At 42.8% G+C, this 20,320-nt stretch overlaps 2 protein-coding genes across 8 annotated transcripts in view; one reads left to right on the forward strand and one right to left on the reverse strand.

Annotated features, from left to right (window-relative positions):
• The window catches only part of FHL1 (four and a half LIM domains 1), a 52,706-nt gene extending 44,674 nt beyond the window's left edge, over nt 1-8,032 (forward strand). For all 4 annotated transcript variants that reach the window (XM_034781354.1, XM_034781353.1, XM_034781352.1 and 1 more), the window contains exons 2-6: nt 680-861; nt 2,335-2,512; nt 3,625-3,794; nt 4,415-4,601; nt 6,998-8,032. In XM_034781354.1, coding sequence (XP_034637245.1) covers nt 706-861; nt 2,335-2,512; nt 3,625-3,794; nt 4,415-4,601; nt 6,998-7,152 — 846 coding nt within the window. In that variant the 5' untranslated portion in view covers nt 680-705 and the 3' untranslated portion in view covers nt 7,153-8,032. The remainder of the gene's footprint in view (nt 1-679; nt 862-2,334; nt 2,513-3,624; nt 3,795-4,414; nt 4,602-6,997) is intronic.
• Nucleotides 8,033-10,315: 2,283 nt separating this feature from the next.
• Nucleotides 10,316-20,320, reverse strand: part of MAP7D3 (MAP7 domain containing 3) — a 44,512-nt gene continuing 34,507 nt past the window's right edge. The window contains exons 13-19 of one of the 4 annotated variants that reach the window (XM_034781350.1): nt 19,245-19,404; nt 17,676-17,780; nt 17,322-17,375; nt 16,852-16,939; nt 16,102-16,228; nt 14,329-14,624; nt 10,316-12,593 (exon numbers count right to left, since the gene is read on the reverse strand). In XM_034781350.1, coding sequence (XP_034637241.1) covers nt 12,532-12,593; nt 14,329-14,624; nt 16,102-16,228; nt 16,852-16,939; nt 17,322-17,375; nt 17,676-17,780; nt 19,245-19,404 — 892 coding nt within the window. In that variant the 3' untranslated portion in view covers nt 10,316-12,531. Of the gene's footprint in view, nt 12,594-14,328; nt 14,625-16,101; nt 16,316-16,851; nt 16,940-17,321; nt 17,376-17,675; nt 17,781-19,244; nt 19,405-20,320 lie in introns of all 4 variants that reach the window. The other 3 variants (XM_034781349.1, XM_034781348.1, XM_034781351.1) reach the window with 3 other exon arrangements.

The following is a 20,320-nucleotide window of genomic DNA, read 5'->3' on the forward strand; positions in this document are numbered from 1 at the left end:
CAGCGTCCTGCATCTGTGAAGGGGCTCATGCAGACTTTGCAGAAATCATTGCTGTTAGAAACCCTGGTCCACATTGTAGCACATAAGAAACATTTTCTTTTTCATACTACGGCTGAGTGTGCGCACTGCATTACTGCTGGCTGCACGGCTCAGCGAAGCTTTTGCTTGTGATGATGGGTGTGTAAGAAACATTGGGGGTGTGGTTTACGTATCTGTTGAGTATACTGCACTAGCACAGCACAATACTGACGGCCCATTGCCTGTTGTGGTGGGGGTGGGAGGAGGCTGTGAGCCAGGCGCGAGGCCTTGTAATGCGTTGCCGTGAGCCAGCTACTTGGCAAAGCCCAACCATGACCTGCTGCTGGTTGAAGATGCTCCCAAACCTGTCTATTTTGTGCTGTCTAGGTCAGGTTTTATTTAGAGCAGCTGGCCCCCGACATGAACAGCTCTGTGCCACCTGCCATTAAATGCCCTGGAAGAACGTTGCTTGTGGTGAAATTGCTGCTGTATCACATGCTTCGCCTTGCTGGCAGGCGGCCCCTGGCAACACAAGTCCTGCTGTCACATGAAGGTGTGTCATGGAGAGGCAGGCAGCCGGGGGTCCAGCGCTAGGGCAGGAGCATCTGACGTGTGTTGGACTGGCGCTGTGAGTACAATTTACCCTCCTTTCCCCCTGCAGGGCCCAGCAGTTACACCGTGGGCACCATGTCGGAGCGCTTTGATTGCCACTACTGCCGCGACCCGCTGCACGGGAAGAAGTATGTGCAGAAGGAGGGCCGTCACTGCTGCGTGAAGTGCTTTGAAAAATTCTGTGCCAACACCTGTATCGAGTGCAAGAAACCCATTGGCGCTGACTCCAAGGTACAGTGGGCTGCTGCCCACATGACCCCTAGGGCAATACAGTCCCAAAGTAGTGGCCAGGGGCTTCCAACTGGATTGTGGTGTGGGGCGGGCACTGTCCTGGGGACAGATGGCAGGCGGTTTGACAGTCCCCATTTGACTTTTTTTTCCACTGACTTTTTAAAATAAAGTGGGGGAGGGGTGTTTGGAAGCCGTGGCTTGGCAGGGATCAGTGCTAGTGGCAGGAGGAACGGCGTTGGTCGTGCAGACATCACTGGATGGCGCAGGAATGCCTTCAGAGGCTCAGGATCGGAGCTGATGGAAGGCACTTGGAGAACAATGCTGGGGAGGCTGTTCCCGGCGCAAGGGGTGGATTGAAAGAAGGGACCAGTCTGGGAGTGGGCAAAGGGAGCAGCATGGGGAGGAGGGAGGAGAGTTGGTGGGGCAGACTTGATAGATCCTTTTGGATAGAGTTGGGAAGAGAGGCTAGGTACACGGCGTGTAACGTGAGTGAGCCTGGAGAAAGAGGGTCAGGCTTCTGGAGGGATAGCGTAGGTGGTGCTAGATGCCCCAGGGCTAGAAGATCCATTCCCCACACACAACTTTCAGCTGTAGTTCCCTGTTCTTACCTGAAATTTTTTTTGAAAAACTGTTATGGAACATGTGTTCAGCATGTGTCAATCAGCTCTGGCCTTCTGCTGCCACTTTGGGGATGCTTTCTGGGCAATCCAAGGTTCTAGTAAGATGGGCTTGGGCTAAATGTAACTTTCTTTGGTACGTGTGTGTGCAGTGAAAAGGGGCAAAACTGCGCAACAGATACTTTACCCACATTCAGCCCAGGAAAATGTCACCATTTGCCCAGCAACAACTATTGCTGGGGTTTGCACAGAATAACCTTATGTTAGCAAGGAAGATTAGCTGCCCACATTCCTCTGTAAGGCAGCACCAGTAAATCAATTTTAGAATTTTACTAAGAGGGAAAGTCCAGCTCCCCTCAGACTGCAGGGAGCTTGGTGACAGCAAAGGCCCATGCACTCTCCAAGGGGCGTATATTGTACTGGGTTTGAAACACCTTCCCTCACTGGAACCTAGCTTCAAAGTGTGCCAGGCCCCACTCGGTGCGTCAGAGAGAAATAGATGAAGTACTGTGCAGTCTACCCCATGTGGTCCTTTCAAATGAGATCTTAAAAACCAAGCGCCTATATATTATGAGGGCTATTAAAGAATCCAATATTATCCTGGTGTCCATGACCAATAGTTCTTGTTCTTCCACTGGTGTGCTGTTTGTGGTTGGCTTCTGTCCTCCACCCCAGAGCTGGCTGCATTCAGTCAGGCTAGACACGTGCGTGTGTTGGTAGATAAAGTGGGGACGTATTTGGAGTGAAAAGGTGCGACAGTATTGTGAAATCTTGGCATTAGAACGTTCATGCTTTAGGAGGTGCAGGCAGTTTATAGCACTGTACAATGATGCATTTTTGTTCTTGTTGTTCCTAGGAGCTGCATTTCAAAAACCGTTACTGGCACGATAACTGCTTCCGCTGCTTTAAGTGCTACACGTCTCTGGTTAACGAGCCCTTCATGCTAAAGGAAAACAATAAAGTTTGGTGTAGCAGCTGTAGCGCCACTGAGGGTGCAAACAAATGCAAAGGCTGCTTCAAAGCTATTATTGCAGGTATTGCTGCTAGTTACCCAGCTTGGTGTATAGTCCAAATCGAGGGTAAACAGATGGCCTGATTTTTGTAGAGGCAGTCCTGATATCTGGGGCTTTGTCTTATACAGGGACCTATTACCCCCACCTCCCATAGGCACTGACTCCGTGGGTGCTCCGGGGCAGCTCTGCACCCACCGGCAGCTCCCTGATCCACCCCTCGCCCCAGCTCACCTCCGCTCTGCCTCCTCCCCTGAGCGCGCCGCCGCGTCCTGCTTCTCCCCCCTCCCTCCCAGCGCTTGCGCCGCAAAACAACTGTTTTGCGCGGCAAGTGCTGGGAGGGAGCTGGGAGGAGAAGGAACGCGGTGCGCTTGGGGAAGGGGAGGGATCCAATAGGGACATGGAGGGGGCGGGAGCACCCACTGGTGCCAAGGAAAGTTGGCGCCTGTGCCACCTCCTATCCCAATTTTCACACTTGTTAGCTGGTCACCTTATCTAACTCTGACTAGGGGTCCTATCCAGCACAAGCCACGGAAGCCAGCAGCTAATGGCCGTGCACCAGGCTGACTTGCTCAGGAAGATGGACCTGCTCTTGAAAACAGAGAGAACCATGTCATGGCCTAACCCCCCAGTCAGGAGCTATGCAAGCCAGTGCTCAAGGGGCAGGGTGACTGGCACGTGCCTAGCTAGTTCCAGCTTTACACAGTCTAATTAAAAATAAGCCCTTGCCTTTTTCTGTCTGTGATTTAGCCTTGTGCTTATACTTTCCCTAGCACTTGGTTTTTAATCCTGGTCCCTTAAAAATGACAATGGCTCCCTGGAGGAGCTCACCAGAGCCAGGATTTTGGCAAGCCCTCAGCTTCCATTAAGGCAGCAGAACCAGAACCCACATTTTCACGAGCTCAGCCTGGTCGATGCCGAACTTTGCTGGCCATAAGTGTCCCAATTGGCATTGTGGCGCCCCACCCCCACCACTTCCTGCGCCTCCCATTGGCTGGGAGCGGCGAACCGCGGCCACCGGGAGCTGTGCCTGAGGATGGTCAATGTAAATAAAATGTCTCGCGGACCGCCGGCGAATTACCCTGAAAGCACTAATAGTGACCCACGTGGGCTGTACAAATTGCTTTCTGTTGCAGGAGACCAAAATGTTGAATACAAGAAGTCATTCTGGCACAAGGAGTGCTTCACCTGCAGCCAATGCAAGCAAGTGATAGGAACCGGCAGCTTCTTCCCCAAAGGAGAGGAGATCTTCTGTGTCTCTTGCCACGAACATAAGTTTGCCAAGCTGTGTGTTAAGTGCAAGAATGTAAGTCACCATGCAGTTCTTGGGTTGGGAAGGGGCCCTTTGCCTACGGGAGCATTGAGTTGAGCAGGAGAACGAGCTGGACTAACCTTAACCTTTTTTTTTTTAATTGAGAAAATCATCAGATTGAGCAAAGATTTCACTGCAGTTGTCCGCGTTTTTCCAGACGCCAGTATTTAAGCAAAGGCATTTGGGCTTAGTCTCTTGACTCCTTCATCAAAAGGAAAGCTTCCCTGCATAACAAATAACATCCTCACTTCCACGGCTAAAAAGTGGACAGCTGTTGCTTGCTGATGTGTTTTACTGGAATCATTAGTGCAAAGCTGGTGCTGTAAAATATCTGTAACACTAACGGCTGAGAAAATTTCCTGGATGTTCCTGGCTGATCAGAGTTCAGCACAGAGAAACTCAGCCAGCTTTGTGCTGGTGTCTTTTAGGCAAAAACCTCTCAAAAGAAGGGAAATCCCTCTGTTGCCCTTTGAGGACAGGGGAACCCAACCCCACACGAGACCTAACCGTAGCAAGCTCCTTCACCCCAGTTCTGAAACCCAGCTGTCCTACCTCTAATGATTGGCAGTGATAGTTACAGCCGAACGCTTCCCTTATGTTCATTTCTGCCCTAGGCCATCACTTCTGGAGGAATCACTTACCAGGAGCAGCCTTGGCATTCAGAGTGCTTCATCTGTACTGGCTGCTCAAAGCAGATTGGTGGGAAACGCTTCACCGCTGTGGAGGATCAGTTCTACTGTGTTGATTGCTACAAGACATATGTTGCCAAGAAGTGTGCTGGCTGCAAGAACCCCATTACAGGTAGGTTGGTCAGTTAGTGCATACGGAGACTCAGCAAAGGCAGCGTTGTTTTACCCAGCCCTTCCTCCCTCTTTAGGATTTGTCCAGGCTCTTTCTCACCCCTTCACCCTGACCACCCCCAGGGCAGTCTCCAGAAGAATAGGCTTAAAATAGACAGAAGCAGGTGGCCTTCATTTGGGCTAAAAGTGGTGTAATAAATGATAGTAAGAAAACAGGAGGCAGGTAGGTGGATACAAAGTGTGTGATGTAGAACAGCAGCAAGAAACCAAACTGTAACACCCGTTTTAAGTGACAAGTGACCTAGACCTGCAGAACTGGAACACGATGCTAGTTTGCTTCCTTGTGGCTAATTGGATACAGGAATGAAGTGGAAAGCAGGGCGTGATTTTTGGACCTATCAGAGCATTCTTATAGCAGGCATGGGATTTGATAGTTCATAGATCTAAAAAAATCCATAGAAAGGAATAGAACTTACTGGAAAATAACTATTTCCCTAAAGCCACCACCTTATCCTCCAAATCCCTCCTCAGCTCCCGTCTCCCACACGGCACGTACAAAACCGCAGTCTGAGAATGGCAACGCAGGGAGCAAGCTGTGTACATTTTTAGCCAGGCAGTAGCTCTGATCCCAGCCTGCTATATTTCTACCATCTCCCTCACTGCACCTGCTCGTTTGCCTTATCTACCGGTTATGTCTGGTCACTTGCAAACTCTGGGGCAGGGACTGTCTTAAATACATTGTACAGCACCTAGCACGCTGGGACCCACTCTGATGGAGGCCTTAAGACTTGTTCATAAGCAGAACATAAGTCAGAACAGCCAGCTGAGGGGGGATCACAGTTAAGGTCCCCAAATTCCTTAAGTTTAAATTAAGCAAGGAGCATTATGCATGCACATTACTCCCAAGGGAATTCTGTGTCACTGCGCTTGCGCAGAATTCATGGCCCCCACAGATTTCTTTGCTTCTCTGCAGAAAAATGACTTCTGACAGGGAAGCTGCAAGAGCAGTCATGTACCCTCCTCCCTGGCAGTACAGGCAGGTTGGTTTGGGCACCCAGAGCAGCTGGTAGAGATGTAAATCACCAGCGGGGGAGGGCTGGGCAGTCACGCACGCAAGACAGAGACACTCTGTCCCTCTTGCTTGCTATTGCGGCACACTTGGCGTGGAGGGGCAGGACTTTGGGGTGTTTCTAAAGATGTAGGTGTGGGTCACGCTCTGTTCCCTCAGGCAGAGCAGAATGTAGCAGCCTGCTTGCTTAGTGAATTCCCCCAGGAGTATAAAACAGGTGTACAAATGTTAAGGCTCCTTTACATTGCTAGAGTGGTCTAAAGGATCATATGGCCTTATAAATGATTATTGGTGCTTTAGTGATTAGAACTGGTCTCCATGAACTGTTTACTACTGACCTTTCTGGAGATGATCAGTAGCCAGTATAAATTGTGAGTTTGAGTCCCCAGCCCTCACTTGCTCTTCAGTTGCCTGTGATGTAACACTGAGCATATGGCTGCATATATTTGTTGACTAATAACTAGAAGTAAAGGGTCAATACTAGCTACATTACTATTAGACAAAGGGGGTTTGGTGATTTTCTCCAATGCGCCCCACTCCCATTCTCCATCCATTGTATGGTAGTTTAAATAAATTAGCAAAATAATTGAAACCAGCTTGATTATATTATGTTATTTTGACAAAATATGCAGAATTTTAAAATAGTGTGTAGAATTTTTTATTTTTTTGTGCAGAATTCCCGTAGGAGTAGCACATGTATTAAAAGCTGTTTTACAGGGAGATTGGAAAGAGCTGGAGGAAGGCTGGGTTTAGAGGGAAGGACACAGAAGAAAAGGCTTTTCACTGCAGGATTGGCAAAACTGGACAGGAGACCAATGCTAGAGGAGGTGGGACTAAGCCACTCAGGGTCTGATTCTGATCTTGCCTCAAGTGTAGTCCTACAAGCTCTAAGTGGTCTGGGAAACCCCTCTGGGAGCAGAGGATTTTTTTTTTTTATTTTTTTTTTATTTTGAAACAAACCAGGTTTAAAAATGGAAGTTGTCAGGACAATGTGGGCAGTGAGGTGCTGCTGAAACTTAAAGGGGCCTGATTGCACCAAAAGAGCTGCATTCCAACTGCTGGGGTTTTCACCAGTCCTTTACCAGCAGAGTTTGAAATGGTTTGCTGGGGTAGACAAGACAGAGCAGAGCAGGGCATCTGGGACCAAGTCCAGCTCTTAATAGGTCTGGCTGATTTTATACAGGTGAGGGAACATTGTTCTTTCTTGGAAAGCAACCAACTACTCTATTCTCTCTCTAAGTCACTAAATGTTAAGAACAAGTTACTTTCTATTGAAAGGAATGTTATTAATTACGTTCTGTAGTAACTCCCTCTATCTTTCTAAATAGGATTTGGAAAAGGATCCACTGTGGTCAGCCATGAAGGCCAATCCTGGCATGATTATTGTTTCAAGTGTACCAAGTGTGCCCGTCCTTTGGCTAACAGGCGCTTTGTCTATCATAATGAGCAAATTTACTGCGCTGACTGTCCCCATAGACTGTGAGGAGGAGCCTCAGCCTTTGCTGTAAAATGGAGTGGAGCCTTGCTCTTGTATTTGAGCTGCTTCAGAAAGGCCTGCTAAAGGCACTTGCCTATTAAACCTGCCTTCTTCCATTTTACAGACTGGTTCGGACCTCCAGGCCCAGCATAGCGCAGCTTGTTTGATTTTAGATTTTAAGGTTCTGCAGTAACAAAACTTACTCAGCTGCAACACTAACTTTGCTTTCATGACCACCATTAACACAAAGCTTGAGGTGCCAGAATTTTAGGTCCTTAAATATTGCCTCTTCTGCATGATGAGTAGCACACAGTAAAACAAAAGCTGATTTTGTAACTTAAGTTGAAGTTTGATGCTTAATGAAGTGGTTTTTGACAAGGAACAAACAAACCTCTGCACCCACTAAAACAAAAACCCCAAAACCATCAGTAAGGAGATGTAAAGATCACACCCAGGATCATAGACACGGTGCTTCGTAATTATACATTCATGAGTACTTTATATACAGACATTAAATGCCTTTGCTTATACTATCATATAAAGCAAGTTACCGCAAGTATATGGTGTGGCTTTGTTTATAATGTTTTGCTATTGTGGTTTAGCTAGGGAGAATGCTAAAACAGATTTATGGCAGTTTTAACTTAAGGTTTAGTCCTGAGTTTAAATTGGCTTGTCAGAGGGTTTTGCTTACCAGCTTTTTTACTTTAATTATACTGTCTACACCTGGTTTACTAATTCACCACCTTCAAGAAGTTATTCTTTGAAGCATAACATACAATGAATGTATATGCATTTTTCAAACATGGTAGGAGAGCTCTCCTACCATGCCAACATGTTATTTTAAGACCTAATAAAAATTGGATTAATGCTTGTTTGGATTCATGAACTCTGGACGATTGTTTCTCTTCACTGGTTTTTGTAGGAAACAAATATCAAGGAGTGTGTGTCAAAGTCATTAAGACGCTCCTACTCCCCATTACACTGCAAAACTGAACTTACCTGTTTTGAGGACCCCTCCTTCCCCCATTGCAGTTAACACTGAGTGCCAACACCTTCACTGCCAAGAGCGTATTTAACTGTACCTGTGGCCAACAGAGTTACTGGAAAATTAACCTCAAATTGGTGTCTGTCCCTCTGAAATCCCTCTTCCAGATGTAATCGATTTTTAAATAAACGGAGCAGCCTGAGCAACGTTAAGCCATCTCAACTCCCTGAATTCCCATTGTGATTCAGGGGGATAGAAGGAGACGAACAAACACAAGGTTTTGAGGCTGACCGCTACAGTGGGGAGATGGAGGGAGCTGAGCAGTGCCTCAAACACACAGGGATGGGGTATGACTATTCCCTCCTCTGCTGGAGTCCAAAAAGAATATTTTGTTGTTCTCTATGCTCTGCTACAGGACCTTATTCAAAGCTCAAACCATTGCCTTGTATTGAGCAGCGTAATCAGTATTAGCAGAGGCAAGGTAAACCGGAGCACAATTACAGTTTCTTCAGCCCTCCAAAAACCATGGAAATTAGAGAGCCATTCTATGGCCCCTTTGATCTTTGAACAAAACGAAAGCCCTATGGACCTGAAATACTCAGTTTTTTGAAACTTTTTTCAATTTCACAGCAGCGATAAGGTTCACTGAACTTTATGATGAAAGACAAGCGTCACCTCAGAATTTACCAGATTAATGTAGAGGCCAGAATTTAACAGTCTAATAAAAAGAAAATATAAGCTGTGTTGCACTACAAAGTGACTCTAAACAATACTGAAGATGGGTTTTTGTGACAGGATTTATACTTGGAGAAAGGAAAGAGTGTCAAGTTTAACAGTGACAAGGTACAAATTTATCTTCTCCAAATCCTATTGTTTGGCACTTCATTAAAGGAAATGATTTATCCTCTTGGTAATTAAACTGGTGTTAATTTGTAAGATGCCATTATTCATCCAGGTAACAATCAATAGACCTCAGACATTCAGACTAGTAATAGTTTAGGGCAAGGGAGTTGCTGATAATCACTTACCTATGAGACTTCTAGTCTGTCAATGTTAGTTTCTACTTAAAATGGCAGAAAAACTTAATGGCAGGACTATCCCCTTGTATATTTTAATTCTACATTGCAGAAGAATAGCTCCAGCCACAAATACTGGAAGTCGCAAGAACCATGATTAAATAAAAAACATTCAGTTCCAATAACTGCTTTTCCCTATCGATTCGTGTGAAAAAACACGCTTGAGTTGAGTGCATTAACAGGAAGCATGTGAAAGTATAATTAGCATTAGGGCATCACATCGTCCAACCCTCCTACAAACTAAGAATTCTCATAGACTGTTGGAGAAACTACAATGCTAATTGAAACTAAGTCACTTTGGCAAGTTCTTTGCTTCTTCCTTATGGCAGTGGTCCCCAAACTTTACCTTTCGCCCCCCTCACCCCCACCCCACAGAGATAGGGCCGGGAGCAGGGCCATGGCTCGGAGGGAGGGGGAGGACACGAACAGGGGTAAGGGAATCGAGGCAGGGACCACAGCTGGGGGAGGGACCAGGAGCAGAGCCAAGGCCAGGCCCACGAGTGGAGCTGGGTGGTGCTCTCTCCCCGGCCCCCGTGGGGGCTGGCCCAGGCCCCTGCTGCACCCTCCCACACTTTGGGGACTTCTGCCTTATGGAGTAGATACCAACTATAACTAATATACTAAAAAGTATAACAAGATGAAGACTGTAGATCTGATGCAATACAAGAGACATTTAACAAACCGAGGTTACTCAAACTACTATGTGTGTGTATCTATCTATCTCACAGCCATTTGGAAAAGCAAGATGTATTGTCCAGTAATGTTCCCAGCAGTCACTGCTTTCCTGTACTGAGTATAAAGTGCTGCAAAAAAGGAAGTCAGAATGTAAGTCACTGGCTTCCATGAACTTATTCTTTGCTTTTTTAAGCATCAATTATTTTGTACATGTGCCTTTCCAGCACCTAGCACAAGAGGCCCACCAGGACTACCCAATACAAAGACTCTAACCATTCACATTTTATTTTAATAGCAACACTTCATTTATGGAGTCTATTGTATATTAGAGTGGTTGTTTTGGTCAACATTTGACTGCATCTCCAGGCAAAGCAGTTGGGGAAAAGTTTTGAGAGTCCTAGTAACCTAATGTTCAGTACTGCAAAAACCAACACATTGTTCAACTGCAAAGTTTATTTAACAGTGCACACATATTTACATACAGCTGTAACAGAGCATTCGACAAATAACATCTGCACAGAAAAAAAATATCAGCATCTTGTTTGTTAGAATGATTGTCTCTGCCAGAAACAGCTATTATACAAAAATACATTTTTCTTTTTACCTAAGGCACTGCTCTAAGTCTAAAACAGTTCTACGATACTTGGAATAGCAAAGGGTTGAGAAAGAAGGAAGGATGAGGGTTTCCTGTTTTAACCGTGGTGTCAAGAAAGGAACACATTTAGATCCAGCAAGAACGTTTGCATTTTAACACTGAAAACGCAGCTGCCATTCAGATGATTAATTGGTACTGAAGTGTCAGCTAAGGATTTAAGCAGGGTTTGAGAAAGCAATTCTTTAAAGAAATTATCCCGTATCTCTTACAAAGGCATACGAACAGGACTGCACTTACACTTTTTTGTAGCAGCCCTTTGCAAAAGATACTCAGTTAATCTCTTCATGCTGTAAAAAGCAAGTCACTGTAGATTAAATTACTTAATGCAGCCTTTAGGAAAGGGAATACCTATGCTATTTGCAGTCATTGTTATAAAGCTAGCACAGGAACATGTAGAATAATTAACATGAACAAAAACCAGGACTTGAATGGCCTAATACTGTTATGTACACAACATAATACTTACATGAGTGTAGATAAACTTAAATATGTAATTCAAATGAAAACATTTTAAAAAGCATGACAAATGTTAAACTGCACTATAACAAACACGTTTAGGTACTCAACATTTTCGCAGTGTATATTAGTGCATACATACTCGTGTATATTGTAAAATTTTAGGACGTTCCAGTAACATTAAAATGTATGAATGATTGTACAATACTGTATTTTGAAGCTACTAATATTTTCATATTAGAAATAATCCAAAACAGTTTCTTAACCCAGTGTTGGATCAAAGAGATAACTGACCAATTTAGCTTTTCTTAAATATCCTATTAGTATCACCAACTGTACAGAGATGTTACAGGAAAACAACAGATGGGATTTGGTTTTGATATGCATGGAATGCATAATTTTTATTTTAAATTTGCAAACTGCCACTTCAACATGCAAAAATATTTGTCAGTGGCCAGCTGGTAAACTTCCAATGGCACACAGGGACTGTACATCACACTAATATGAAAATAAAAGGACCCGGAGACAGGTTAGCGGAGATTTTGTAAAAGGAGAGCAAGTGATATTTAACAAGGAAAGCTTGTCACACAGTCCGCTAAACAAATGGAAAAGGAACAGCAGCAAGGAAGGCTCCCTGAAAGTTTTCAAGGTGCAAATTTAGAAGTTTATTATCCCTTCCCTGCTGGTCTTTTTTGCAAGCTTGAAGACAGGTAAAGGTTAACAAGCAGCTTTTCAAAACAAGGCCTTCGGTACTTGATAAAACACTGGATTACTGAAGTGCAATCAGGTTATTTCCAGGACTCTAGTGTTCACAGTTCTGTCCAAAGAGCAAAGAAGAGGTGGTTAATGTTCTCATGCTGTGCAATATGTACTGCATACAAGACGCCAAGTATGTAAATATATTAGTTTGTAAAATTATGTACATACCTGCTACATCACACCTCAAAACATATGTAGCTGAACAAGGCCCAAAGCCCAGCCCAGAGACTATGGTTTCTCTAACTAAATATACTCGTCTTCTGTTTAACTGCGTTTGTTATTAATAGGCTCAAAAATATGGTCATTCTATTTAGACTAACTTTCAAAATGCAGTAAGAATCTGGGGTGAACATTTCAACCCTCACTGGTGTCTATGGAAGGAGGTGTGAAAGCACCCAAGCCTGAAGTCCTCCTATTACCCCCAGAAGCAATATAGCACTGCCACTGTGTACCTAGCTACTGTATCTGAACTCCAATCTGGAAGGACCATAGCACGAGCAAGCCCTTCGCTCCATTTCCATGACCCAGTCACAATCTTTGGCCTTTCATTTAAGTGGTAACAAGGGTGCACACTGCAACGGCATATATGGGACAAGTACATGAAACACACACACAAACACGGACATCTATCCTCTGGGAACTGGACAGAGCAGACAGCTGTCTGGAGTTTGAAATGCTCTAATTTATGTCATGTCTGAAGAGATGACTCAGGTAGTGTAACCATCCCATTTCCACTACACAGCTTCTCCATTTAGAACACCTGTCCACATGAGTCCTTGTCATGTGGGTGGAGATCTCTTGTTAGGAGCACGTTTTTGAACTGGTGTGTTGGAGATCCTAACTTCCAATGTAAAAAAAAAAAAAAAGAAAAGAAAAGTCAGTCCTATACCAGCTAGTTTCACTCAAGTCTCTGACCCACCACCATAATGATCAGTCATGGACATGGATAACTACAAATGATTTGTGATGAGACAACAACTTTTGGAGGATTCCCACTATTAGACTGGTAATTCTTCTCTCCCTCACACTTCACACTCAGGCCTGCCAGCTTGATGTCTGTAGACTCTTGTTTGGTTTTTGTAAACCTGCTTGTGCAATTAAGATTTTTGTTTCAATAACCTCAGAAGTTTTGCTCGGGATGAAACACTGGTTTTGATATACTGTTCTCTGCATTACAGATCTCGAACCAACAGCTTTTAAAAATTAATGCATTCTGTACTGAGTTTACCAGGAAGAAATCACAGTTCCTTTCCAGCAAAGCACAATACAGTTAACACTTCCTCCCTACTGCTTATTGTCTGTCTAGTGTTTAGAGGGGAGGACTGGGAGTCAGGACTCTTGGGTTCTTTTCCCACCTCTGTCACTAATTCACAGTGTGACCACGGGCAACTCTCAACTTCTGTCCACTCATCTGTAAAATCAGTACAATGTCTACCTCAGAGGTGTACGAGGCTATTCTTAAATGAAATGCATCAAGTGCACAATATTAATTAAATAATCATTTGCTCTAGAAGAAAACATGTTATTCATTTTATCCCCATATTAATGGAACATCTTTCATTCAGCACTAGCACCAACAGTATGCCTATTGTCATGTCTAGTCAAGCTCACACAGCTTGCACAGCTTCAAGCTCGCACAGTCAACTTGTGGAACTCCTTGCCTGAGGAGGTTGTGAAGGCTAGGACTATAACAACGTTTAAAAGAGAACTAGATACATTCATGGAGGTTAAGTCCGTTAATGGCTCTTAGCCAGGATGGGTAAGGAATGGTGTCCCTAGCCTCTGTTTGTCAGAGGGTGGAGATGGATGGCAGGAGAGAGATCACTTGATCATTACCTGTTAGGTTCACTCCCTCTGGGGCACCTGGCATTGGCCACTCTTGGTAGACAGGATACTGGGCTAGATGGACCTTTGGACTGACCCAGTATGGCTGTTCTTATGTTCTCACACAACATGAAGAATTAATATTATTATTTTACAGTAAAAAACAGGTATCAAGTGGAAGATTGTTCTGCCACAAGTGCCGAGTAGCTAAAAGCCCTACAGCCTTAGAAGAGGTAATTTTAAGACTCAGAAGCTCAGCCCTAGCAAAGTGCAAGAATATACTTAAGTGGAAGGGCTTAAGTCAGAGAGGTCTAGCTCATGAAGGGTTTTAATAGTAACCAGCAACATTTCAAAAATTATCTTTAAAAAAAAAAAAAAAAAAAAAATCACAGTAACCATTTAAGAGATTTAAGAACAAACAAAAACCAAACCAAACCAAACCAAAACTAGAAAAGTTTTAATCCTAGGGAGAGGTACAGAGGCTTCATAGTGATTGAGCTGGACTTTGGGAAGAGCACTCAGTGGGTGTGTTAACTAGCTGTAGTAGTTAAGTCCCTTCAAAAGTCATCGACTAGTTACTCCTCTGACAAAAGGAAAACAACAAGCACAACAGTAAGAGCCTGTTGCTAGTTTAGAGAAAATGAGCGATTCTCAAAAAAAAAAAAAAAAGGCACAAATATACAGTAAATATTTAACAAAGCTACCTTAATTTACCGGGAGCAGGAGGTAGAAGGGAAATCAGCATACATTACCTGATGCCGTCTCGATAGGTTTGGTCAAGGAATTCACTGTGCCATTGTCCTCAAATGCCAATTTTGGACTAGAGGGCACTGTAGCAGCATCATTCAAGTTTTCATTACAGTTATCAGCAGTGATGCTGTCTGAACTCAGTTTGGTTGACTTGGAATGTACTCCAAGATCAATAATTTCTTCAAAAGTCCATGCGTTAGATTTTCCATTGAGATTCTGTATAAGTCCAATCGTATGATCAGCTTCATTAACGTGCAATATTTCTGAATTCTGGATAACCATTTCTTTTGCTGAAGGACTGGAGAAAGAACAAACGCATTTGTTAAGAGTGCTGGACACCTGACCCTTACCAATAGAAAAGGAGGTCAGCCAATGAGAAATCCCCATATTCTCCCCAACGAATATTTTTGGGGATAAGCTGCCCTACCTGCCATGTGATTGTTATAGAAGTCAGATCAGAAGGAACAACTGCATCAACATCCATTCAGTCACTTCTGCACCAATAACCATCAGATAAGAGCACAACTCCACAGAATTGGTATAAAAAAGTCACAGGCTCCGTGTCCCTGCTTTAATAGTCTGTGTTTCTGCTTTGTTTTCAGATTCATTTTTGACAAACACATGCATTTACTGAGTCACAGACTACTCTGTAAAAGTGTTATATTCAAACCATCAGTTTCAATTCATTTTTGAAGAAGTCATGAAACATTAACACTTCATATTCAGTCACTAGACACATCTGGCAAGAACAGAAACTTAATTTAATATCGAAGAATTTTCACAGTGCAAATTCTAAAGCATCATTAGGATTTGGACAAGCAAACAGGACTGCCCATGAATCTAGAGATTTTTCCTAGGACTGGATGGAAATTCTCTCTCTTAAAAAAAAGATTAAAATGAGAAATGTATTGTTAAAAACCTCACTTGGTGGGAATTTTAGTATTAGTTTTTAATATTGTTTTAGCTGAATTGAAGGTGTCTTAGAGAATCCTGTAGATACTCTCCCTTCTCTCTATTCTCTTGTTTGGGGATTTAGTATCAAACTGTCATCCAACCTCAGGGAAAACAGTTTAGGTTGTTGCCTTTGTTTACCAGTAAATTCAGCATGTTTCTGTTTGTTTGGCAACATCTCAGCCCACTTACCACTTATTGACATGGCACTATCAAAAACAAGAGCTTATGCATTAAAGAGCAAACTGACAGTTTGATCATGTAATGCACTTGAGGCAGTGGGCCCTGCTTCATAATGGAAACTTTTAAACTGATATTTTTCTTTATCAAGATACTGATGCTTTAGTAAGTTCTGAAGCAAACTAACAAAATCTCTGGATTTAGTTTCTGTACATTAAATTAATTGATCAGCTGTGGGTCTGTTCAATTTCACACCAGATTTACACTGTGTATATCTCCACTGACTTCATTAGTGTTACTCCAGACTCACGTTAGATTGAGAAGAATCTCAATCTGCTCCAAAATACAACAATGTATAATTCTACAAGAAGGAATAATTTATGTTTTATTTTATAATTTAATGTTACATTGTTTTATATATTTAAAGTGGCATATATCATTTTTTAAATACTAACTTGTAGTTGTCAGGAAACACTTGATTTGCTCTAGGCAAAACTTCAACAAAACTGGACAGCCTCAAATTAAATTTTTGGCAACCTATAATCAGTACTAAACACAAACTATATGAAGTGTATTTAAGGATTTATTGCATAAATTACAATCAGATGCAACTTTTACATTAGGACACCATCACACAGGCTCACCTGTAATCCTTTAGCTGCATACCATGCAAAGACCCCTCCTTCTTCTTCTTCTGATAAATGTCTTGCTCATCTCCATTCATAAGTACTTTATCCGCCTCCATTTTTGACATATCTTGCATTGAAGATTCTGTAGAAGTCAAACCACATGCAAACTCAGAACTATATTGTGTCTGCACCTTGATTTCTTGAGACAGATCAACACCATTTATCTTTTCTGAAAGAAAGAGAGCTGCAATATATTAGAGTTGCTATTTCAAATTAATAACACACAAATAAATGCCTAACTGGTCTCTCTCCTAGCTGGAATGTTCTGAACATACAGTCTCATAAAATGAACATCTCTAATGGGAAATTGGCTATAATGATATAGAATAATACATGTATTTTTAAAGTGCCAAAACAAATCTGAAACATTTTTATTGTATAGTCATTCTCAAATCATACATTTTTAGTTAACAATTTTGCTTGTCTTCCACACAATGGAATAAATCTATTCTCATTTTTATGCACTCCGCTTCCATGGCAATTGTGGAAGTGGTGTACTCAAATCATCATACATCAGCATGAAAATTAACTTACAGTAAATATTGCCAACTGCTGAAAATGGAGTGGGGCCTTTCAGAGGATGAGTGAAGAAACAAAATCCTTCGTTTATTAGGGAGTTCAGATCCCATTGAGACAATGACTACCCCGCTTTAGAGTATAAGCGATTTTAACCATTTTGGACCTAATTTACCGAACATTGTTTACCTGGTTGATATGTTTTTTCAAGGCCCAACTCTTCCTCCTCTTCAGCATCCTCTTCCTCGTCAGCCTCGTTAGCAGACTTCTCTTCATTCTGTAACAGAAATCTGTATTACTGCTAACTTAAACTGTTGTAAGTAACACCACCACCACCACCACCACCACACAATATATATCGTGAACTGCCCACATATTATCACACAGGCCATGATTCAATACATTTTAAAAGATGTACATCCAGCTTACATGCTGTAGAGACCCTCAGGAGTATCTAAGAATTGCCGTGAGTATACCGAGAGTTACTATCTGTCATTGCACAGGATCCTTGTGCTATGACTGGAAGCCATTTCATTTCAGTTGAACAGAACATAAAGATGTATGTTATTCTTCTGAAAGTGAAGCATTTAATGGAAAGGTTCTGAAAGTGAAACATGAGAACTCCTTGAATCTACATAATGTCACATATAAACAAGTACCTTGGCTTCATTCTGTTCTGACTTCCGAGTTCTTTTCATTATTTCTTCAATTCTCTGTTAAAGCAAAACAAAGTGAATTTGTCACAACATGGAAAAGGGTGAACTTTGATCATTTGGCTTCTTTTATTAATTTTTGTATTTAAAGGATTTAAAAATTCCTTACTCTACCATTTTAAATTGTCATTTTTTAGAATAGAAACCAAAATATACATTTAAAAACACAATTTGATTTATTCAAATACATGTGACTGTTCCCAGTTCAGATCGTTTAACTTTATTCACCAGATTGCTTTAACATTAGAGTCTCAACACACTTTAAGCTCGCTTAAAGGCTTGAAAGCAAGAACTATGCACCTTTTTCCTTTCAAGTCTCTCCTGCATATTTTGCTGCATAATCCTCTCTCGCTCCTGCCGTTGTTTTTCAGCTTCTTCTTGGGCTTTTGCTTCAGCTTCCTCTCTCTAAAATTAAGGCAGAGAATATGGGATCCAATACATAAATCAATTTTAAGGTGAGCTATTTTATCATTAGTTATTTTGTAGATGAAATGATTCATACCACCCCTTAAGCATATGGTGTGCAGTAAATGTAAATACATATTATCCTAATACTGAAAATCTGAATTAGAGATTCTGAAATTCACAGAAAAAATATTTAGTTAAATGATTATCCAAGTTCTTTAGATGGCCCCAGAGCTATTTGAAGTTATAGAGTAAGTTTAACCTGTACTTCAGAATGAAGGTCCATTTAAGGAAGATGCTTTAGAAACCATGAAGAAAGCAGTTAAATTGCAAATATAGCAAAATTAATTAAAAACCTTTGCAGTCAGATATTTGTATTTAAGATAGTTGGCACTGAATATCTTAGTGCTCCTATTATAACGGAATCTGTTTTTCACTATGATTGCAAGCCTTGATGGGGAGATAAGAGGATTCTTAACACGAGCTTATTTTTATAACAATTGTTCAGAACAGTAAAGTATGATAGAGCCTGAGAATGAAAATATATACCATAGATAAATGGCTGTTAGAAATTCATCATACATTGAACAAGGTCCATATAGCCTAAAAAATGTAATTTCTTTCATTCATTAGGAAAGATACCTTTTCCAGGTTATATAGACATTCATTATCCATGAAAGGCTATATTTAGGGGTTAGTAGTATTTTCATTCGTAGTATTTGGGGGCCATGGATGAGCATTCATGTCACACTGCGCTCTAACACCTGGCCCGGGCAAGCTAATGATCCAACCAGTGGACCAAATTCAGTGATGAATCCTGATCATGTGCCACCTGAGGCACGTTACACATACGCTAAGAAGTACACCTCTACCTCGATATAATGCTGTCCTCGGGAGCCAAAAAATCTTACCGCATTATAGGTGAAACCGCGTTATATCGAACTTGTTTTGATCCGCCAGAGTGCGCAGCCCCGTCCCCCCGGAGCACTGCTTTACCGCGTTATATCCGAATTCGTGTTATATTGGTGTATTTTAAAATCTGCTGTATCAGTTTCTTAGCTAGTAACATTACCTTTTCTAGAGAAGTTAGATCGCACAAGGTGCCCCAGACTCCTTCTGATCTTTTAAAACAGGAAGCTCTATAAGTGGCCCCAATAAGATTATGAAGAAGCTCTATTATACTTTGGCTTTTAGAGGTCCTTGCATCTTACCTACCAAGCAGCTTTCAGCCACCAGTGCACTGAACATGACTAAAATGGTTATGAAATATTTGCTTCTTTCCCAGACCCAAAAGCCACACAATTCAGGAAGATTTCAATAGTTTTATCTATGGTATCCTATGTCCCTTTATGACTGGGCATTTTCCAACATGAACTGATTCAGGATCTAAAAAGAATTACTTCATAGCTTTTTCAAGGAACAGAGTCATGTTCTACATCTAGCAAGTAAACCTGTTAAACCTACTAATTTTTCCTGCTCCTCCTGGTCTTTGCGAGCTCTCTCTTCAGCTTGTCTTTGCTGTTCTTCATCATCAAGTCGTTTTTCTTCCTCCAGTCTATGGAGCTCCTCCTCTCTTTGTGCTTTATCTTCAATCATTTTCTTTACCATTTCTTCTTCTCTGCTCCTAGTATTTCCAAGAAATGGATTACAGACTGGCTATTATTTATTTAAAGTGTGAGAGTTTAAAGCTTGTGAAAGATGCCAAGGGTAGGTCTACACTGCAGCTGGGAGCATGCTGTACATAGCAGCGTGGGCGTTGCCACAGGGCTAGTAACACGAGCTTGGACCCAGGGGATCAGGCGGGCTTGCTCTTGGGCAGCTAGCAGAGCCACAACATCCACACTGCTATTTTTAGCACACTACTTTGAGTGGAGCTAGAGCCGGTCTGTCTACCTGGGTTGGGAGGCACGCTCCCAGCTGCAGTGTACACATACCCAAACTCAGTCAGCTATAGTAGATTCCACTTACTGCCAACAACCAAGGGGTTGCCAGCAAAAAAGTTGCCATTAATTGGCAGTTACCAATAAGCTGAAGGCAGGTTTGTGGGGCTGCAGCTAGGGAGGAAATACTGGGGCATGTCTTGCCAACCTGGTTGTGAGCAGAGCAGCAACCCGGAGGGGGTTGCAGCCCAAAAGCCAGGACTTGACTTGGGGAGGGGAAGCTGTGGGCAGGGCAGCAGCAGGAAGAGGTACATGCAGCTCCATAGACCCCCCAGCACCCCTGCTCCCCATGGAAAGCCCTGGCATCCAGGCTGCAGCCACCCCCATTGCCCCGCCACAGCCCCCCTCCCAGCAAACAGAACTGGGACTCCAGCAGAGGTTACCCTGTTGGGTGAAGATGCAGAGGCCCCTGCCTCTTATCTCCTGTGTGGTCCAGGGTTGCACATAGGTTTGTGGGGCTGTAGCCCAGGAAGGAAGTGCTGGGATGGGCTGAGGTCCAGCTGCAGGCAGGTTTTCAGGGCTGCAGGCAGGGAAGGCATGTCCCAGTGCTTCCTTGCTGGCAGCCAGGGCCTTTCTTCCAAAAAAGTTTTCAATAAGTGG

The sequence above is a fragment of the Trachemys scripta genome, chromosome 9 (genome assembly GCF_013100865.1).
Source record: "Trachemys scripta elegans isolate TJP31775 chromosome 9, CAS_Tse_1.0, whole genome shotgun sequence".
NCBI classification, from domain to species: domain Eukaryota; kingdom Metazoa; phylum Chordata; order Testudines; family Emydidae; genus Trachemys; species Trachemys scripta.